Here is a 16,617-nt window from a genome sequence, read left to right as displayed (position 1 = left end):
GGTGAGTTGTTAAGAATATCAACTTTTCTGTAGGTAAGCACTGCTGTATTTTTGCCACTGAGCTGCTGTTAGCTGCTGTTAGCTCTTGTTAGCTGCTATTAGCCGGTGTTAGTGAATATTTCTTTGAAGTGGATCAAACACTGCTGTCTTCCAATGCCTAACAAACAAACTTTCACATAATGTGAGAGTGAAATCAAACCTTTAATCAGAGGAAAAACGTGATTTTTAGGACACTCAAACCTAACATTAGCTGACATAGCGTTAGTTTATAAACAGCTGTTGTTGCGTAGTTGGCGTTTTCAGCTGTCCAGATGGGTTGCATGTCTAATCCACTAAAAATAAGTAATTTTGACAATTTGGGGAAAAAAATAAGCATGTTTATGCACATTTGCATGTGTTGGAGCCCTGACTTCATTTAGGAGATGAGGCTTAAGGTAGGGAGGAAGAAAATGACATGGAAATGAGAAAGAAGAGAGAAAAATGAAAGACATGTTGGAGAAGGAGAAAGACATAGTGAGGAAGAGATGATGGCAATACAAAAGTTTCATTTATTAAATACTCATCTATAGCTAAGAAAGAACAATTTGTGATCTTTAAATTAAAAGCAACTTATAAGGGTTCCTACATCTAGGGTGGTCTCCACATAAAACACAAAGGACATTTCAAGTTTTTACAACAGATGCAGCACTTGCAAAGGAATACAAGAGACTGATGCTGATTTAGCATTGATTGGTGGGAAATGGAGAAATGCTAAGCAGCTGTGGTAAGACAATGAGGGTTTATTCAAGAGAAAACACAAAGCCTTGCTGGTTTGTGGTATTACTAGTGAAATGCACACATAAATACACTGAGCATGTTTACAGAATCAGTTTGATTAAAGAGGTAGTTACACAGTAACTATGAGAACAACATTGCTTTCTGTGTAATAAATAAACTAAAAAAAATACTTACTGTACCTTTAAAGTTTAAAGTATTTGACACTTTGCATAATCATAAACATGATATTACTGAATCATAGTTAGTGATTTATGGATGTGTATATCTCTTAAACATTGCAGTTGTTAATGATTTTAATCACTTATATTATTATATTATTAGGTAAAGGTTCTTGAATATGCATCTGCCATGCAGAAAGAAAAGAAGAAGACAACAGAGATTTATGGATGTAGTGAAGAACATGGAAAGGGTTGGTGTGACAGACAAGGGTTCTAGGAAATGAGGGTTACCACAGCTGAAAGAAGGCTTATATGCATTTAATCTGCAAAATAATAAATAATGAAAGCTTTAATGTGTGGAGTACAGAGTGCAATAATAGTTAAAAGTAACAGATAAAATACATTAAACTTGAGTAAAGTATTTGAGTGCCAACTGGTCCTATCCATGTATTCATGCCACTGAGTTGGGGACTGCAAGATTAATGGTACTCTAGTTGTATTGTTTTAACACCAAACATGTATCAATTAACATTTATAACGTACTGGCAACACATTGAAGATGTTGACACACTATAAATACTATCTGAAAGAAGTTTGGGAAATAAGAAAAAAGTTTGTTCAAAACTATCGTTCCCCAAAAGGATAAATCTTGTGTTATCTCTTGTGTAAAAGTGCGTCATGAAAGGCCTCATTTCACATTCTGACAATGTCGGTCACGAGATCCAATCAGAAGACGTTTGTGTACGTTACGCAAGCGCGTCGATGCACGCACTGGTCTATGTGACAGGCTAGCGCGCCAAATTGATGTTACCGACAACAGAAAACAAATTAAAGCTTAGCTAGCCACAAAACTCCCCAGTACACGTCGCGGAGACTCTTAGGACGAAATTGTTTTCCTGTCAAAGCTCAGACTGAGGCACCTGGTCAGCTGTCAGGATGGGTCTGCTCGAGCGTTGCCAGGAGCTTTTTAAGACCTCAAACTTGTATGAGGTTCTGGGAATCAACAAAGAGGCGACAGAGGCTGAGATCCGGAGGAGCTACTACAAAGTGTCGCTGAAAGTCCATCCAGACCGGGCTCCCGACGACCAGCTGGCCACAGAGAAATTTCAGGTGAACGCTCGTTGTTGTTAGCTGTGACAACAAACACACACGCAGAGAGTAAGCTAGGCTTGCGAGCTAGCTAACGCAGCTAACTGTAGTTGCCGTGAATAATCTCGCACTGTGCCATCACAGACTTCACCCCAGTAGCATCCAGTCGCGGGATTTGGTCATGCGTTTGTGGTATCTACATGATTACAGAGATGTTTTGAACATCCCCCAGTGATACTAAATTTTCACAATAATTCAGGTGCAAAACAGACTCGTTAGGTAATTCATATCCCATATATAAGTTACCCTGTAAACTAAATCCAATATTTTGCTTACTGCCAGATCGGTTGAATCAAGAAAAACCTTAAATAGAACCTGTCTTACAAAGTCAAGCAGGCTAAACGAAACAGTTGAGAAACTAAGTCTCACATCTACCAGTCTGGAAAGGCCAGCAGACCACTGTGAGAGCCATTATCCACAAATGGAAAAAACGTGAAACAGTAGTGAACCTTCCCATCAAAGACTCATCCAGGAGGTCAAAAGTAACCCAAAACAACATCTAACGAACCTCACTTGTCTCTGTTAAACTAAGTGTTCATGATTCAATAATAAGAAAGAGACTGGGCAAAAATGACATCCACTGGAGAGTTCAAAGGCGAAAACCAGTACTGATTAAAAAGACCACAAAGGCTCATGTCACATTTGCAAAAAAAACATTGTGATGATCCCCAAGCCTTTTGGGAAAATATTCTGTGGACTCACTAGACAAAGTTTAACTTTTTGGAAGGTTTGAGTTACATCTGATGTAAAACTAAGACAAAATTTCATAAATATGATCTGATGTTATTGTGATGGTTTAGGACCTGAATGACTTGCTGTTACTGATGGAACCATGAATTCTGAAAATGCAGAAAATCCTGAAGGGGAATGTGTCACGCAGAGACATTTCAAAAAAGAAACAAAACAACGATTTTGCAGTGGCCTAGTCTTAGTCCAAACTTAAATCAGATCCAGATGTTTTGGCATGACATTAAACAGGCCGTTCATGGTCAAAAACCTTCCAGTGTGGCTGAATTAAAGCACTTTTGTAAAGAAGAGCGGGCCAGATTGCCTCCACAGTGATGTGAAAGCCTCATTGCCAGTTATCACAAACACTTGATTGCCATTCTTGCTGCCAGTGGTGGTACAACCAGTTATTAGGTTAAGGGAGCAATTACCTTTTCACATAGGGCCATATAGGTTTGGATCGGCTTCAATCCCCAAAATAAAAGTATCTAAAATAGCACTTTGTATTTATCTGGGTTTTGTCTAATATCAAAATTTGTTTAGTGATCTAAAAAATGTCACTGATATGCAAAAACAGAAAACAGGGGAGGCAAATACTTCTTGCAACAAAACTGTTAATTCAATGTTGTCAGGTAAAGGCACTTGCTAAGGTATTGGAAGTTATTGACCATAATGAATTAATAAATGGCTGTAATATAAAGGTTGTTGCAGCATCTCACAAAAGTCTCTTGTCTAGTCTTTATATGTATGTATAGGTGCAGCATTTTACAGACTAATAGTAAGTAATGGCCCCAGTTTATCAGTGTTTCAATGCATCTCTAAATCAGTGTGTAATACCACAGTTTTCAGTAAGAGTTGTATTTTGGTGTAAAATTTCCCTACAGGTGTTGGGAAAGCTGTACGCGGTGCTGAGCGATAAGGAGCAGAAGGCTATTTATGATGAGCAGGGGGTGGTGGACGAAGAGTCTGACGTCCTGAAGCAAGACCGCTGCTGGGAAGACTACTGGAGACTGCTTTTCCCAAAGGTACCATAGAACAGTGATTTTTGTTTTTCACTAACATGACTCACTTGATGAGTCACAGTGATTGTTGTTTGTTTGTCTGTCTGTGTCCTGGGATGATGTGACACCTGAAGTGAGTCACTTAGAGGAGGAGGTTACAGCAAATAAATGGTCAGACTACACCTATGCGTAATAGTAGATTGATGCAAGCATAATATATTTTTTTTTTTTTATTATTAATGCATTAATGCTCATTAGTCTTCACAACATGCTGTCTTTGCACCCACCTCATAGATCACAGTCCAGGACATCCTTGAGTTTGAGAAGACGTACAAGGGCTCTGACGAGGAGCGACAGGATCTGATCAAGCTTTACTTACAGCACGAGGGAGATATGGACGCCATCACCGCCTCAGCTCTGTGCTGCTCCCAAGAAGATGAGCCCAGGTTGTGTAGCATGATCCAAGATGCCATCGATAGTGGCGAAGTAACAGCCTTGCCAGCTTTTACTCATGAGACCGAGAAGAAGAAAAGGGCCCGGAGGAAGAGGGTGAGAGATGTGTTGGTGTTGAATCACAGCTTATGTGCAGGGTTTTGTTTTGTTTTTTTGCCATGATTGTTAGATGGCCAAAAGTACTTGTAAAACTTTAATCATTGCTAATAATTTGTAAGAAATGAATACAAAGGATAAGGCTCCAGCGTCTTTGAGCTTAATGATTGCGCCTAACCTTGCAGGCTGATAGAGAGCGCCAAGAAGCAGAGGAAATGCAGAAAAAGATGGGGCTGGATGACCAGGATGACAGTCTTGTGATGATGCTTAAGGTGACAAATGCATGTGCAGATGTCAGAAAGTTTCAGCGGTATAGCTTGTTTATCCTCTGACTAACTTTACTTTCTTCTTGGTTCCTTCTCTGCAGCAACGACAGCAGTCCAGAGAGCAGAATTTTAACAGTTTCCTGTCTGACCTGGAAGCAAAATACTCCAAGAAAAGTGCCCCAAAACCCCAAAAAGGAAAAAAAGCAAAAAAGTAAAGTGTTCTAATATTAGTAGATACAATGTATATAAGTTCTGGAAGATAGCCACATTCACAAAAAAACAACAACTTTGGAAGAACATTCATATACACAGTTGTACAGCTGCCTTCTGTAATCATTGAAATGATCAGTCTCAGTAGCTTTTATGTGACGCTGTAGTTTGTCTCATTTGTTTTTTCTGTTAATCTTAAAAAATAAAAAAAAGACCCCAAAAAAACCCAAATAAATCCAGTTATGTAACACATTGCTTCACAGCTTTGTTTATTTATTTTTATAAAACAGGTTAAAAGAAAATGCATTGCAGAAAATTGACTTTTTTCAAGCTTTGTGGCATGGCTGTCTGGTAAATTATCCTGAATACATATAAATTTACCTTTTTGCAGTAACCCTGATGTTACCTGTCGAAGCACCCCCGCTTGGCTTAGCTTAGATTTAAAAACGTTACATCCCGTAAAATGTTTTGTACATACGTGATAAGCTATTTACAAATAAAGTTTAATATCACTGCCTCTTATGTTCCATTTGCTGTCGTGTCATGCAGCTTAAAACCCACAGCCCCTCCCGTGATTTAAAATAAGCTCGTCTTTTTGTTTTCCTTCCTGTGTACAATGATATGCAAAGAGGCTATGGACAAATGCTTGTTGTGTCCCTATAAAAGATACAGTACCAAACTCTCTGATTTAGCTTCAGAGAGGAAAAAGAAGTGCTTTTTATCCTCTGTAATCCTGTCGGGATGAATGTGTTGTTCCCTGCATAGTGGGTTCCTGGTACAACAACGCAGCACAGAGGATAATATACAGTACGTTCACATATAAATAGATATATACATATTTACATCATACATGAACTAAGGTCTAAATATGTAGCTCATACTGTACATGAAGATGGAGTTATTGTTAATAATTATTTCTGTTTGGCAGCCTCATAAGCTGATTTTTGAAATACAAAAATAGGGTTTTAACAAAAATATTACAAAAGCAGCGTAATATGAAAAAAAGAACCTGCTACTTCTGTAAAACAAAATTGTTCAGTGGGCACGGATGCTGCAGAACATTGCACTTTATAAAGATGAGTGGCTTGAGATTAGAGGCAAACTATAAGCCAGGTCTGCTGGCTCTGGATGAGATGCCTCCTCGGGTGTGAGACCGAGACGGGACTGACGCAGGCACCAGTGGAGCTGAGAGGAAAGATTAAAAAATAATAATAATTTAAAGTTAATAAACAACCTTAAAACCGTACTTGCTGCTTCAATCTCCTGCATTTATATGTCAGTTCTGAGGCCCAAGTATGAAAGAGTTTCATCAGCCACTTTAATCTACTGACCTGGGACAGGGGCTTGCGGGTCCGGCTCCTCTTCGTCTTTGATGGGCGAGTGCCCCAAGGGGTGATGGGAAAATGAGTCCAAAAAAGACGAGCTGCTGATGCCAAGACTGATGCCCGTCACACCGATTCCAAGGGAGTCTGGTGCAATGAAGGAATAAATGAATGCATAAGTTATTAGGCGATGTGCTACGAAACGCGCCTTAAAGTGCTTGTTCAAAACAGGAAACTGGCAGAGGAAAACAGGAGTGTTAGTTCACAGTATCAGTGATTCACTTTACCCCAGGATGAACTGTTGAAGGTTATGAACTATGAGAGCAAATAAAAATGATTGTTTTATTAAAGTATATCCATACACTGAGTCAGCTAAAACAAGCAGTATGATAACAATACTGCTTAGCTAAAACCTAACTAGAAGAACAGTAAACTACGAATGAATAGAATAGAGCTAAAAGTAGCGGTGAAATGAATGGGATTGCATACATACAGAAGTGTATTAGCGTTTTTTAACAATAAAATCAACTTTTATTTAACTTTAAATGAACATATTTTGAACATGAGTAGTGGAAGAGGCAGATAAAGTCTAACAGAGTGGCATTCGGTAACCAGGGCAGTACATCACATGAAGATTTTTAATGATTTCTTTTCAAATATTCAGGTTGAATTTCTGACCTGTGCCCACAGAGGCTCTGCCTGGCCGCCCCTGACCAATGTTGTCCAATACTGTGAAGGATCGACGGTATGGAGTATCTGACTGAAAGCAAAGCGAGGCGTCAAACATGCTTACAACTCACAACGTTAACCATACCAACTAATAATATAGAGTTACTGATGCCATTGTGACCTGATCTACAATCTAATTACTGGAAAAAAAACAAAAAAAAAAAAACATTACATGACAGCTTCTCTATGGGGTCAGAAATGAAATGACTGCATTTTCTCTGATGATTAACCAGCATCTCACCCTGTAAGTGTGGGTTGTGTTGGGGCGAGAGAATACGTCCAGTAGGTGGTGGCGATCCCTCGGAACTGAACTGCCAGCTTTGTCATTTATAGCACTGTGGGCACGGCTAGATGGGCCCTTCTGGCGCTGGAGGGATATTTAAAAGAAGAAAAAAGATATGTGCACAAAGTTGACTATCTGTGTTTATCTACATTTGTAAAACACTCTCTGTAGGGTTACTCACACATTACTTAATTATCTACTTGGTTAGAGAGCCTGTACCTGTGCAGTTTTAGATGGCTGCCCTGAGTAAGACGAGTCTGGGTCTCCGGTGCTAATGGGGGGAAGGAGTGTGTTTCTGCTCAGAGGCAATGGTGGAGAGGTCAGCTGGTCACTGGCCGTGGGTCTGTGGATGTGTGGATGAAGACAGTTTTGTCATTTTATCCATGCTTCATTAACTGCTCCCCTTTTTTTAAAGAGATTTCAGAGGGGTTACTGTTAAACCCACAATAGAAGAGAGGATAAACGTCTAAAATTAGTTTAATTTACCTCTTCTGGGCCCTATGTGCATGACTATTTATTGGCTAGATGCATAGACTGTAAAATCAAGTTTGTTGAAAGCAGCCACAAATATGTGTCAGATAGAACTAAACTGAAAATTAGTCTGACATCCCAGAGAGCAGTTTACACTCTGATTTTCCAACATACTGGATGCTTCTTTACATGCTGCACAATAGTTATAAATGAACAATCAAACCCACTGTGTGGAAGTTCACTACCTGACAATGTGCCTGTGGCACCTATTAATAAAAAATAGTTAATCCACTGGCCATTGGACAGTTTTTTTTTTTTCATTTTTTATATTGCCAATAAATACACAGTTTAAATGACATACCTAGTCTGGTCCCAGATAAAGTTTACACTTAATACTTTACACATTACTCAAAGCGACAAAGAAAACAAACATCTATCCTAAAATATGGGTCTTTACTTTAAATCAAAATGTAACACTCATCAAATTCACCATCAGATTTTGGCACTGTCTTTCACACAATGACCTCTCCCCTCTATTATTCTACAGCACAGAGCCATAAGCTGAAATGGAGTCTGTTCTGAAAGCAAGTTCTCTCTACATCTGCAAAACTTCATGGGGTGTAGGAGGGACTGAGGAGAGAAAAAGGAAGCAATGTAGGAACTGGGGTGGGTTCTCGTGATGCTAAAACTCACAGACGTGTCCCGCGGATGACCTCATCCATGGATCCCACTGCGCTCGACTGACTCGGATTGGGAACAAGAGGCAGGAGGGTTCGGGGAGGAGGGTTCCTGCGTCGGGCTGATTGTGCCGGGCGGGACAGCGAGGAAGAGCTCTGCTCCAGGGGTCGGCGAGGGCAAGGTTTGTTGGAGGGGACCGCGCTAGATCCCGGTCTGTGAGACGCACGCTCTTCTGGCTCCCTGAGTGGGAAGGAAAGAGAGCAAAACACGTTCGATGAATAGTCTGTTTGCAACCAGCCAACTGGCTGAGGACTCTGCCAAACAAGGTGTTAGGACCAGGGACAAAAACACTGCATGAATGATGCTTTGTACCTCTTGTTCTGCAAAATGTGTTTTTCAGTAAATGGAAAACTGCAACATATCTTTGTCTCTTTTCATTCCGAGTTAAAGATTTAAATCACATATTAGAATTCAGACCTGTGCTAAAATTAATTTCCCTGTTTGTTGTTTGTTGTTTTTTTTAAGGCCATTGCTCACAGTGAAACAGTAAAATGTGATCATACTGGCTTCTATCCAGCACACCCAGGTTCCTCTGCTGAAGGGGGATGCTGTGGATCACGATGAGGTCGTTCAGGTTGTGCTGAGTCGCGGCTGCTCCTACAGGGACTCTTCCAGCCTGGGGTTTGGTGATAGATGAGTGACAGATAGTAATGAGACAGATGGGATGAAAAGTAAAAGATGGAAATGATTAAGGGGTCAAGGATAGAGGGAGATAGGAGGGGACAAAACACATAATATAAGAAGAGGCTAATAGGGTTACTTATTTCCATATGTACAGTGCAGTAAAATTGCCAAGAAATGGTTATTCGTCATGCAGTGATGTAAGGAGGGCCCCATATCTGCTATGGCACCAAAAGGACAACAGTCACAACACTAAAAATGCAACAAAAACAATAAGTAGCAAAATAATACATTCCAGTGCTCTCCTAAAAAAGGAAGGCTCTAACTACAGTTAAACTTGTACATGTTTAAAGTAAGTTGCAGTTAATTAAAAAGATAAATGGCGACGGTTCGGTGTTAATCAACAGGCACAAACACGTTTAATCTAGAGGTAAAGATAATGAGCCACTGTGGACGGCATGCACACAGCACGCCACCATTTAGGCTCTAAGTGAGGGAGTTACATACACTGGAAGGCCTTTTCTGCTTTTTGGATTTCCGTCTGGACTTGTGCTTTGAGCCCCTTGACTTTGCGTTCTTTAAGTCAGAGTGGAAGAGGGCATGTCCAAAGAAAGAGACAGTGGATACAAAGGAAAGGAAGGAAGAAGGGTAAGTGAGAAAGAGCGTAATAAGAACATGGATAAAAAAATTAAAAAAGAATGACCAAAAAAAATGAAATAAGACAAAATACATTGGCATGGTGAAGAGTGGAAAGTGAAGAGGGAAGAAAAGAAAACAGTGATACAAGTTAATGAACTGGAAGCGCTGAAAGAGTGAAGAGCAACAGGCAGGGGTAATAATCAAGTGTGAACTCTGGAGCAGACACATATGACTCTGGGTAAAATGAGTCTTACCTCAATCCATACGAGAAATAACTCTATAAGACTAAACTTGCCAGTGCTATTCAAATGACTTCTTTTCAGTTAATACATTGTCATTATGAAAAGTGAAGAAGGTGCAACATAAAAGAGACACTTTTTTAAATATACAAAGGAAATCTATAACTATTTATGTTCTTCTATTATAACATAGTCACTTAGTTTGATGGCATCTACTAAAAAAAAAAAAAAAAAAGTCAATTTTGACCCTCCAGATAGTGATGAAAGTGAAATGAGGCCAACATTTCCCTTAGACGCACCCTGGTGCCTCCCATTCCTCCACAGACCACTGACCTGGAACTGCATGCCAGTTGTGAGTGGGGGCACCCGGCTCTGGCCAAGTTTGGGCAGCATCGTGGGCAGCGTGGAGAGCAGCATAAAGGGATTCTGGAAATCTTGCTGCACGGGGCTCAAGTTCCCAGAAATATTTTCATCATCTGCCAAATACAAATTTAAAACTGTTGTGCATAAGAATGTCAATTTGTTAATTAGAGCTCAGCCTAACGCAAGCAAACCAGTGAAATTCAGCCTACGTGAAGTGCAGCATTCCCAGTGGTGTTGAACCAGCTCTTTCATGCAGCCAATGAGCTGCCTCCACACATCATCGAACAGCAGATCGAGAACAGCGTGGCAGCGACACCGGTATGGTGAGACTGGGGGCAGACATTTATGCCTCCGACTCGACTCTGAGCAATCCTGTTCCCACTGGTCATCCTCCCTGCAGAAATAGACAATAGAAAGGATCCTATAAGAAAATGAACAACACATAAACAGCAATTCTGAAAACAGAGTAACTTACAAGTCTGTGCTATCAAAAGCAAGATATTCCTCCATCTGACCCTCTATTTCAGTCATTCTATTCTTGTCATGGCTGCCGATGCCGCTGGAGGTACCAGGCTGCCCATCCAAGTCTGGTGAATTGGATCTGATCAGATGTGCTCTCCGGCCCTGCACATTCAACCTTACCCCCACCAAGAGAACATGAGACTTAGTTAAACAAGGTAATTTCCATAAAAACGAAATCCCTCAAATTCAGCAGACAAACACACGTTGAAAAGTAGAACTAACATAATTTTAATATGTACAAACAGGCTTAATTTAATCTCTATTATATCAACTTACAGAAAAACTAGTTAGATAGCAGCGCAGCCTAATTCCTACTAGTCTATCATTAAAAGTGTGAGTCAAAGCATCATTTTCTCAGAACCATGATACCAATCATGACTTTGGCTCAGATTATTAATTAAAAAGCCAGAGGATCTAGGTCACAAAACCAGAGTCAGCCAGGACTCTTCTATAATTGATGCAAAAAAAGGAGTAATCTGGACAGCCAACATCTACTCAAGACAGACAGACAGAGGCATTGCAGTTTTTCTTTAAATAATAAAGCAAGATATGGCTCTTTTGGGCTTTGAGCATACATAACTGCTGTAAACTGTTTCATAGTTAGTGTTAACAGAGTTTATTGACAGTAATGGCTGATAATTCTTGTCTCTGCTGTTTCAGAGTAAAAGCTGAAGACTGACTGATTAAGCAAAATGCAATGTCCATTTTAAGCGGCAGTGACAGGCTGTTCTCAGTAATGTTTGACATTCCTGAAATCTTCTTCAGCCAAGAATGATAAAAGCGATAACATATCAGCCATAATTATGTGGACACAAATCAAACATAACAGCCTAAGATGCTATCGAAACTGCACCCTCCAAGATAACGTTAGATCAGATGGTGAGATACCACTCACACACGCAGAGATATCTTCGTATATCTGAGAGAGATGCAACAAGTGATCTCTAACCTTATGTATCGACTCAGTGCAGATTGGGACTTTGAGACTTACTCTGTTCCTTCCCTATCTTTCTCCTGGGGTTTCACACCGCTTTCTTTGCCCGCTGACGGCCTGCTGGAAGCGCTGCCTTTCCCTGAGGTAGTATACCACTGGAAGCCTTCATCACTGGGACACAGCAGCTGAGTCCCCAGGATACTGAGTGACACACACAATGAATATGTAAAACAAGTGTGATTCTGTAGAAGAATGGAACACTTTAACAGGTTTTTCTCCACAATCAGAATTAGTCTTTGATCCCACTGCTGCCCCATTTCGTTGAGAATTAAAAAAGGGCTGGCGGCTGATAGGAGACAGCGAATTAGATACCGAAGATGAGGGAAACGTGTGGCCCACTGCTGACATTCATCCTGGAGCCCCTGGAGTATCCCTCCCCCACTGCCTCTTCCCTCATAAAGATCTTTGTCGATCTCCTCAAACATTTGCTGCACCTGCCGTGATGCTGCCTTGTCAAACTCCTATGGGATGGAAACAGGAACATAGGAAAGAGAGTTATTCTTCACGACTAAAAGTGCCGCCTTTTACTTACTGGCAACATATCACTATTCAATGCAAGCATCAACGTGCATGATAATTAGCTCCTAGTCTCTTGAGGTGCATTCAAGTGTTTGTGGTCAAGTTGTTCATGTCATTAAAAAAAAGATCAAAGCGGAGAAAGATGTATATTTAAGAGAATGTCTCTTAACTGAGAGTGTTTGCTTCTCAGAAGCAACTTGAGAACAAAAAAACTAAATAAATCATTGAGTCCGAAAAAGTTTTGTAGAAACAGCAGGGTCGAGAAAGCACGACATAACAACAAACCAGAAAGCAGAATCAGAGTTTGTGTGTACAAACAAAGCATCCACTATACTATATAAATACTGTGTTCATCTGTCTTCTTCTAAATGTTTCCACAAATTTGTGAAAAAGAGGCAAATGTTAGCAACTAAATGAAAATCTAACATAGGACTGCAGCAATGTGTTTGTGTCTATAATAAGACAACAGAAAAAAAATGAAAAACAACATATCTAGTGTTTTAGTGTGCACAGTGTGTACATCCTTTGTTTTACAGACAGAGTCAGGCTGGCATCAATAGTTTTCTCATGAGCAGACTTACATCGTAGCCCCAGGAGAAAACAGAGCTCCTCTCGGTGGAGATGCCAGTACCCGTGGAGCTGTGAATACCTAACCAGGACTGGCTGGAGTCTACTGAGATGACAGTGGGGCACTGAGAGTGGCCTGAGGCAGCAGATGTCTCTGAGCTAAGCACAAAGACAAAACAGTTATGTACCCTGGCTGTAAAAACAACGTGAAGAACCAAATTCCCATATATGAAGTGTCTTGTATTTCTAGCACTCGTTCTTTCTTTTCAGCACACGATTTCTCTTTTCATCAGTTTTTCTTGTACTAGAAGAAATGGAAGAACCAACAACTTGTGTAATCTGAAGAATAAGCCGAGTCTCTGTTACTCCGCTGAGGGAATCGAACTGGTGTCAGCTGCTGATATTATCAAGGTGGAAAGTGAAGGCCAAATGTCAAGGCAATTGAATATTCTAACAGGCTGCCTCATATTTTATTCTTTTAACTGCGCATCTGAAGGAGGCAATGTGATATGAATTAATCCGCTGCTTCTGGGTGTCACATAGCAAGAGCCCTGAGAATCAGTTGTCTGCTCAAGATGGTGTAACATTACAAAATACACAAGCATGAGAATGTGTGTATGTGTGACTGGTTGCAGGCTGTTTTATTTCAGCCTTATTCTGGTGTTGCTTAGGTTTGTCTGCTTACATAACAGCCAAGAAGCAAGGCTTGACTGCTCTGCAGTCATTTTGTAACATACTCTAGGCACTTATTTGAGCACAGAGTTTCTTAAGTACCACTGTCTTTGTTCTCACACAGATTTCAATACAATACTGTAACAAGCCTGGCATGTGAGTCCTTCTGCAGAATGACCAGGACTCAGTTACCTGTTGTGTGCAGAAGCAGCTTCCTGCAGGTCATGGAGGTAGCTCGGAGGGGTTTGGTTGTCGTCTGCTTCTTCTGGGAGAGGATGGTGGTCAAGGCTGCTTCGAGACAACCCACGACTGCAATAAAGACAGATTTAGAGCATTCAGTGAAAAAGCAATCAACAAAAGAGTGTGCAATTGCATTTTGGGATGCTAGGGAAGGATATTAATATGTCAACTCCAACTACCCTGTCTGAATCTGAACACTGTATTGAAATAGAATAGAAAAAACTATGGGTGCGACTAAGGTGTGCAAAAGCTCCATCACCATGAGTCTTATTAAAATTATTTTTGCAATGAGCAACTGTCAGAGAAACACAGCCTTTATAAAAGGGAATGATAAGGTCAGAGCAGATTACGATGGATCTAAAGAAATCAGATGTAGAGTCCCTATTATAGTCACTGATGAACTTATGGCACATACACAGTGCTGTGAAAACTATTTGCCACCCTTCCTGATAGCTGATTCAGATCACCAGTCAAATGTTAAGATTATACAAAAATAACTCTGGTAAATACAAAATGCAGTTTTTAAATGGATGGATGGGTGAGTGGGTGAAGAAAATAATTGCCCCTAAACCTAATAACTGGCTGTGCCATCCCTGGCAGCAAGAACTGCAATTTAGAGTTTGTGTTTGCGATAACAGGCAATGCTTAAAATTCACTAGGGAAGAATTTTGGCCCACTCATCTGTGTAGAATTGTCATAACTCAGCCACACTGGTGGTTTTTTGAGCATGAAAGGTCATGCCAAAGCATCTCAATCAGATTTAAGTTCAGACTTTGACTAGGGCACTGTAAAACCTTAATTTGTCACCTCCATTCAGAATGTATTTGCTGGTGTGTTTCAAATTATAGTTCTGCTGCATAACCCAACTGTGCTTGAGCTTCAGTGCACGTACTGATAGCCAGACAATCTTCTGCAGGATTTCTGGTAGTGAGCAGAATTCATATTTCCATCAATTATGCTTCATCTAGGTCCTGAGGCAGCAAAGCAGCCCCAGACCATCACACTACCACCACTATGTTTGAATGTTGCTGGCAGTTTTTTTTTTATGAAATGCTGAGTTAGTTTTACACCAGATAAAACAGGACATAAACCTTGTACAACGTTCAACTTTTGTCTCATCAGTCCAAAGATTTTTTTCCCAAAAGTCTTCATGAAGGGATCACCAAGATGTTTTCTGGCAAACGAGACGAGCCTTCGTTTCTTTCTGGTCAGCAGTGGTTTTTGCCATTGACCTCTCCCGTGGATGCCATTTTTGCCCAGTTTCTTTTTTTGTTGTTGTTGTTGTTGTTGAATGATGAACACTGATATTAACTGAGACATACAAGGCCTGCAGTTTTCCAAAAGCCTTAGTAATGGCTTTGTCACCATTTCCAGAATAAAAAAATTCAGTGACTTTGTTTCTCAGCTGTTTTTGAGTTTAAGTAGATTGTGGTTCAGTGTGTTGCTTTTTGAGATCTTTTGAGATCTTTTCACCCACTTACTTAAATTATTTCTTAATTCAACAGGTCTGGCAGTAATCAAGCCTGGGTGTGTCTAGTGAAATTGAACACAGCTTTCCAAACAATGTGGTTAATTTATGGCATAACAAGGGAGGGTAAAGATTTTTTCACACAGGGGCAGGTAGGTTTGGATAGGTTTTTCCCCCCCAAATAAATGAAATCATTTAAAAACTGCATTTCGCGTTTAGTTGAAATATTTTTGTTTAATATTTACTCATATATTTGTCTATTTTTTTCGCTGCACTGTAATATGACATGAAGAAAACAGACACCAGTGAAAACAGCTGGAGATTATGTGTTTTTTAAACATTACACTGTGATTACACTTGATTCCATTGTATCTGCCCATAGTGTTGGTTTTGTATCTCTTATTGAGTTAATCTCGTTAAATAAATGTCTACATTTCATTCTTATGGCTTGAAAACTTTCTCTGGAGAGAAAATAAATAGAGTGGGTGGTATGAAATAAAAATGTGACAATCATCTAAAATGAGCTGATTGCCATGTTCACACTGCATCTGTCTAAAATAGACCCCGGGCAAGCTGGAATAACACCACATCGATCAACACAAATAATCATTTTTACTCTTTCTATCACTAGTGTAGGTAGGTTAGCAGTCAATCATCAAATCCCCCTCCAATGAATAATAGCAGCATTCAATAACCGTTAGGGAAGGAAAAAAAGAAAGAAATTATGTCAGCTACTCACATCTCGAGTTTGTGCGATACAGGTCTCCGGTTGTATCGTGAAATCATTCTCCTTTGCCTCCGTATTATATGCTCAAACCCTCTCCTCTCCTCCTCGCCTCCACTTCCAGGACGCTCAGGGAACGGTTCAGATGGAGCTCTGACATTTCCTCTAATATTAGCCCGCAGATATTCTGGATAGAGAGGCTGTTCCTTAACGGCTGCAGCTAAGCTACGTCCAAAAAAATAAGCTAGCTACTGGTACAAGGGTGGCCAGATTATTTTTTTTTTTAAAAAAAGGCACAAATAGCATCGTACAATTTCCACATTCCCTCATAAAATAATTCTTGGTTTACTAAATGAGCATGTTATGTAGCCCAGAAGTTCACTATAATTTACGTTTCTCTCTCTCTCTCTCTCTCTCCCTACATATATATATATATATAAAGGAATATATATATTTTTTTAATGAGTGTTTAACGTTATTGGAGCTATCGCCAGCGCATAGGATATTCTTTGCTAAAGCTAGCATCACCACCAACAACAAAAATACAGCGGCTGTCATGGATACGCAGCTTCGTTGCCCCGAGGGATCGTGGGAAATGTATTTCAGGCCAACTAAATGTTTCTTGAAAGTCAAAGGCTGCATACTTCAATTCCCAGCATTCATTGCAATA

At 40.1% G+C, this 16,617-nt stretch overlaps 2 protein-coding genes across 3 annotated transcripts; one reads left to right on the top strand and one right to left on the bottom strand.

Annotated features, from left to right (window-relative positions):
• Positions 1 to 1,691: 1,691 nt before the first annotated feature.
• On the top strand, positions 1,692 to 5,088 carry dnajc9 (DnaJ (Hsp40) homolog, subfamily C, member 9). The gene is made up of 5 exons (XM_031742252.2): positions 1,692 to 2,045; positions 3,695 to 3,835; positions 4,106 to 4,360; positions 4,546 to 4,632; positions 4,728 to 5,088. Exons 1-5 carry the CDS (start codon positions 1,872 to 1,874, stop codon positions 4,839 to 4,841), a joined length of 771 nt encoding a protein of 256 aa, XP_031598112.1. The 5' UTR covers positions 1,692 to 1,871; the 3' UTR covers positions 4,842 to 5,088.
• On the bottom strand, positions 4,919 to 16,558 carry fam149b1 (family with sequence similarity 149 member B1). Of its 2 annotated transcripts, XM_031742250.2 has the most exons (16): positions 15,963 to 16,558; positions 13,708 to 13,824; positions 12,858 to 13,002; positions 12,070 to 12,218; positions 11,755 to 11,898; positions 10,717 to 10,878; positions 10,451 to 10,635; positions 10,212 to 10,354; positions 9,508 to 9,576; positions 8,883 to 8,995; positions 8,335 to 8,559; positions 7,390 to 7,513; positions 7,129 to 7,254; positions 6,837 to 6,918; positions 6,168 to 6,305; positions 4,919 to 6,021 (listed from the first exon to the last, which is right to left on the bottom strand). In XM_031742250.2, exons 1-16 carry the CDS (start codon positions 16,007 to 16,009, stop codon positions 5,939 to 5,941), a joined length of 2,052 nt encoding a protein of 683 aa, XP_031598110.2. In that variant the 5' UTR covers positions 16,010 to 16,558; the 3' UTR covers positions 4,919 to 5,938. The 2 variants fall into 2 exon arrangements, with proteins under 2 accessions (XP_031598110.2, XP_031598111.2); XM_031742251.2 differs by lacking the exon at positions 9,508 to 9,576 and having other exon boundaries at positions 15,963 to 16,549.
• Positions 16,559 to 16,617: the final 59 nt, after the last annotated feature.

Source organism: Oreochromis aureus, linkage group 13, assembly GCF_013358895.1.
Source record: "Oreochromis aureus strain Israel breed Guangdong linkage group 13, ZZ_aureus, whole genome shotgun sequence".
NCBI classification, from domain to species: domain Eukaryota; kingdom Metazoa; phylum Chordata; class Actinopteri; order Cichliformes; family Cichlidae; genus Oreochromis; species Oreochromis aureus.
This window is presented reverse-complemented; position numbering and strand designations above follow the sequence as displayed.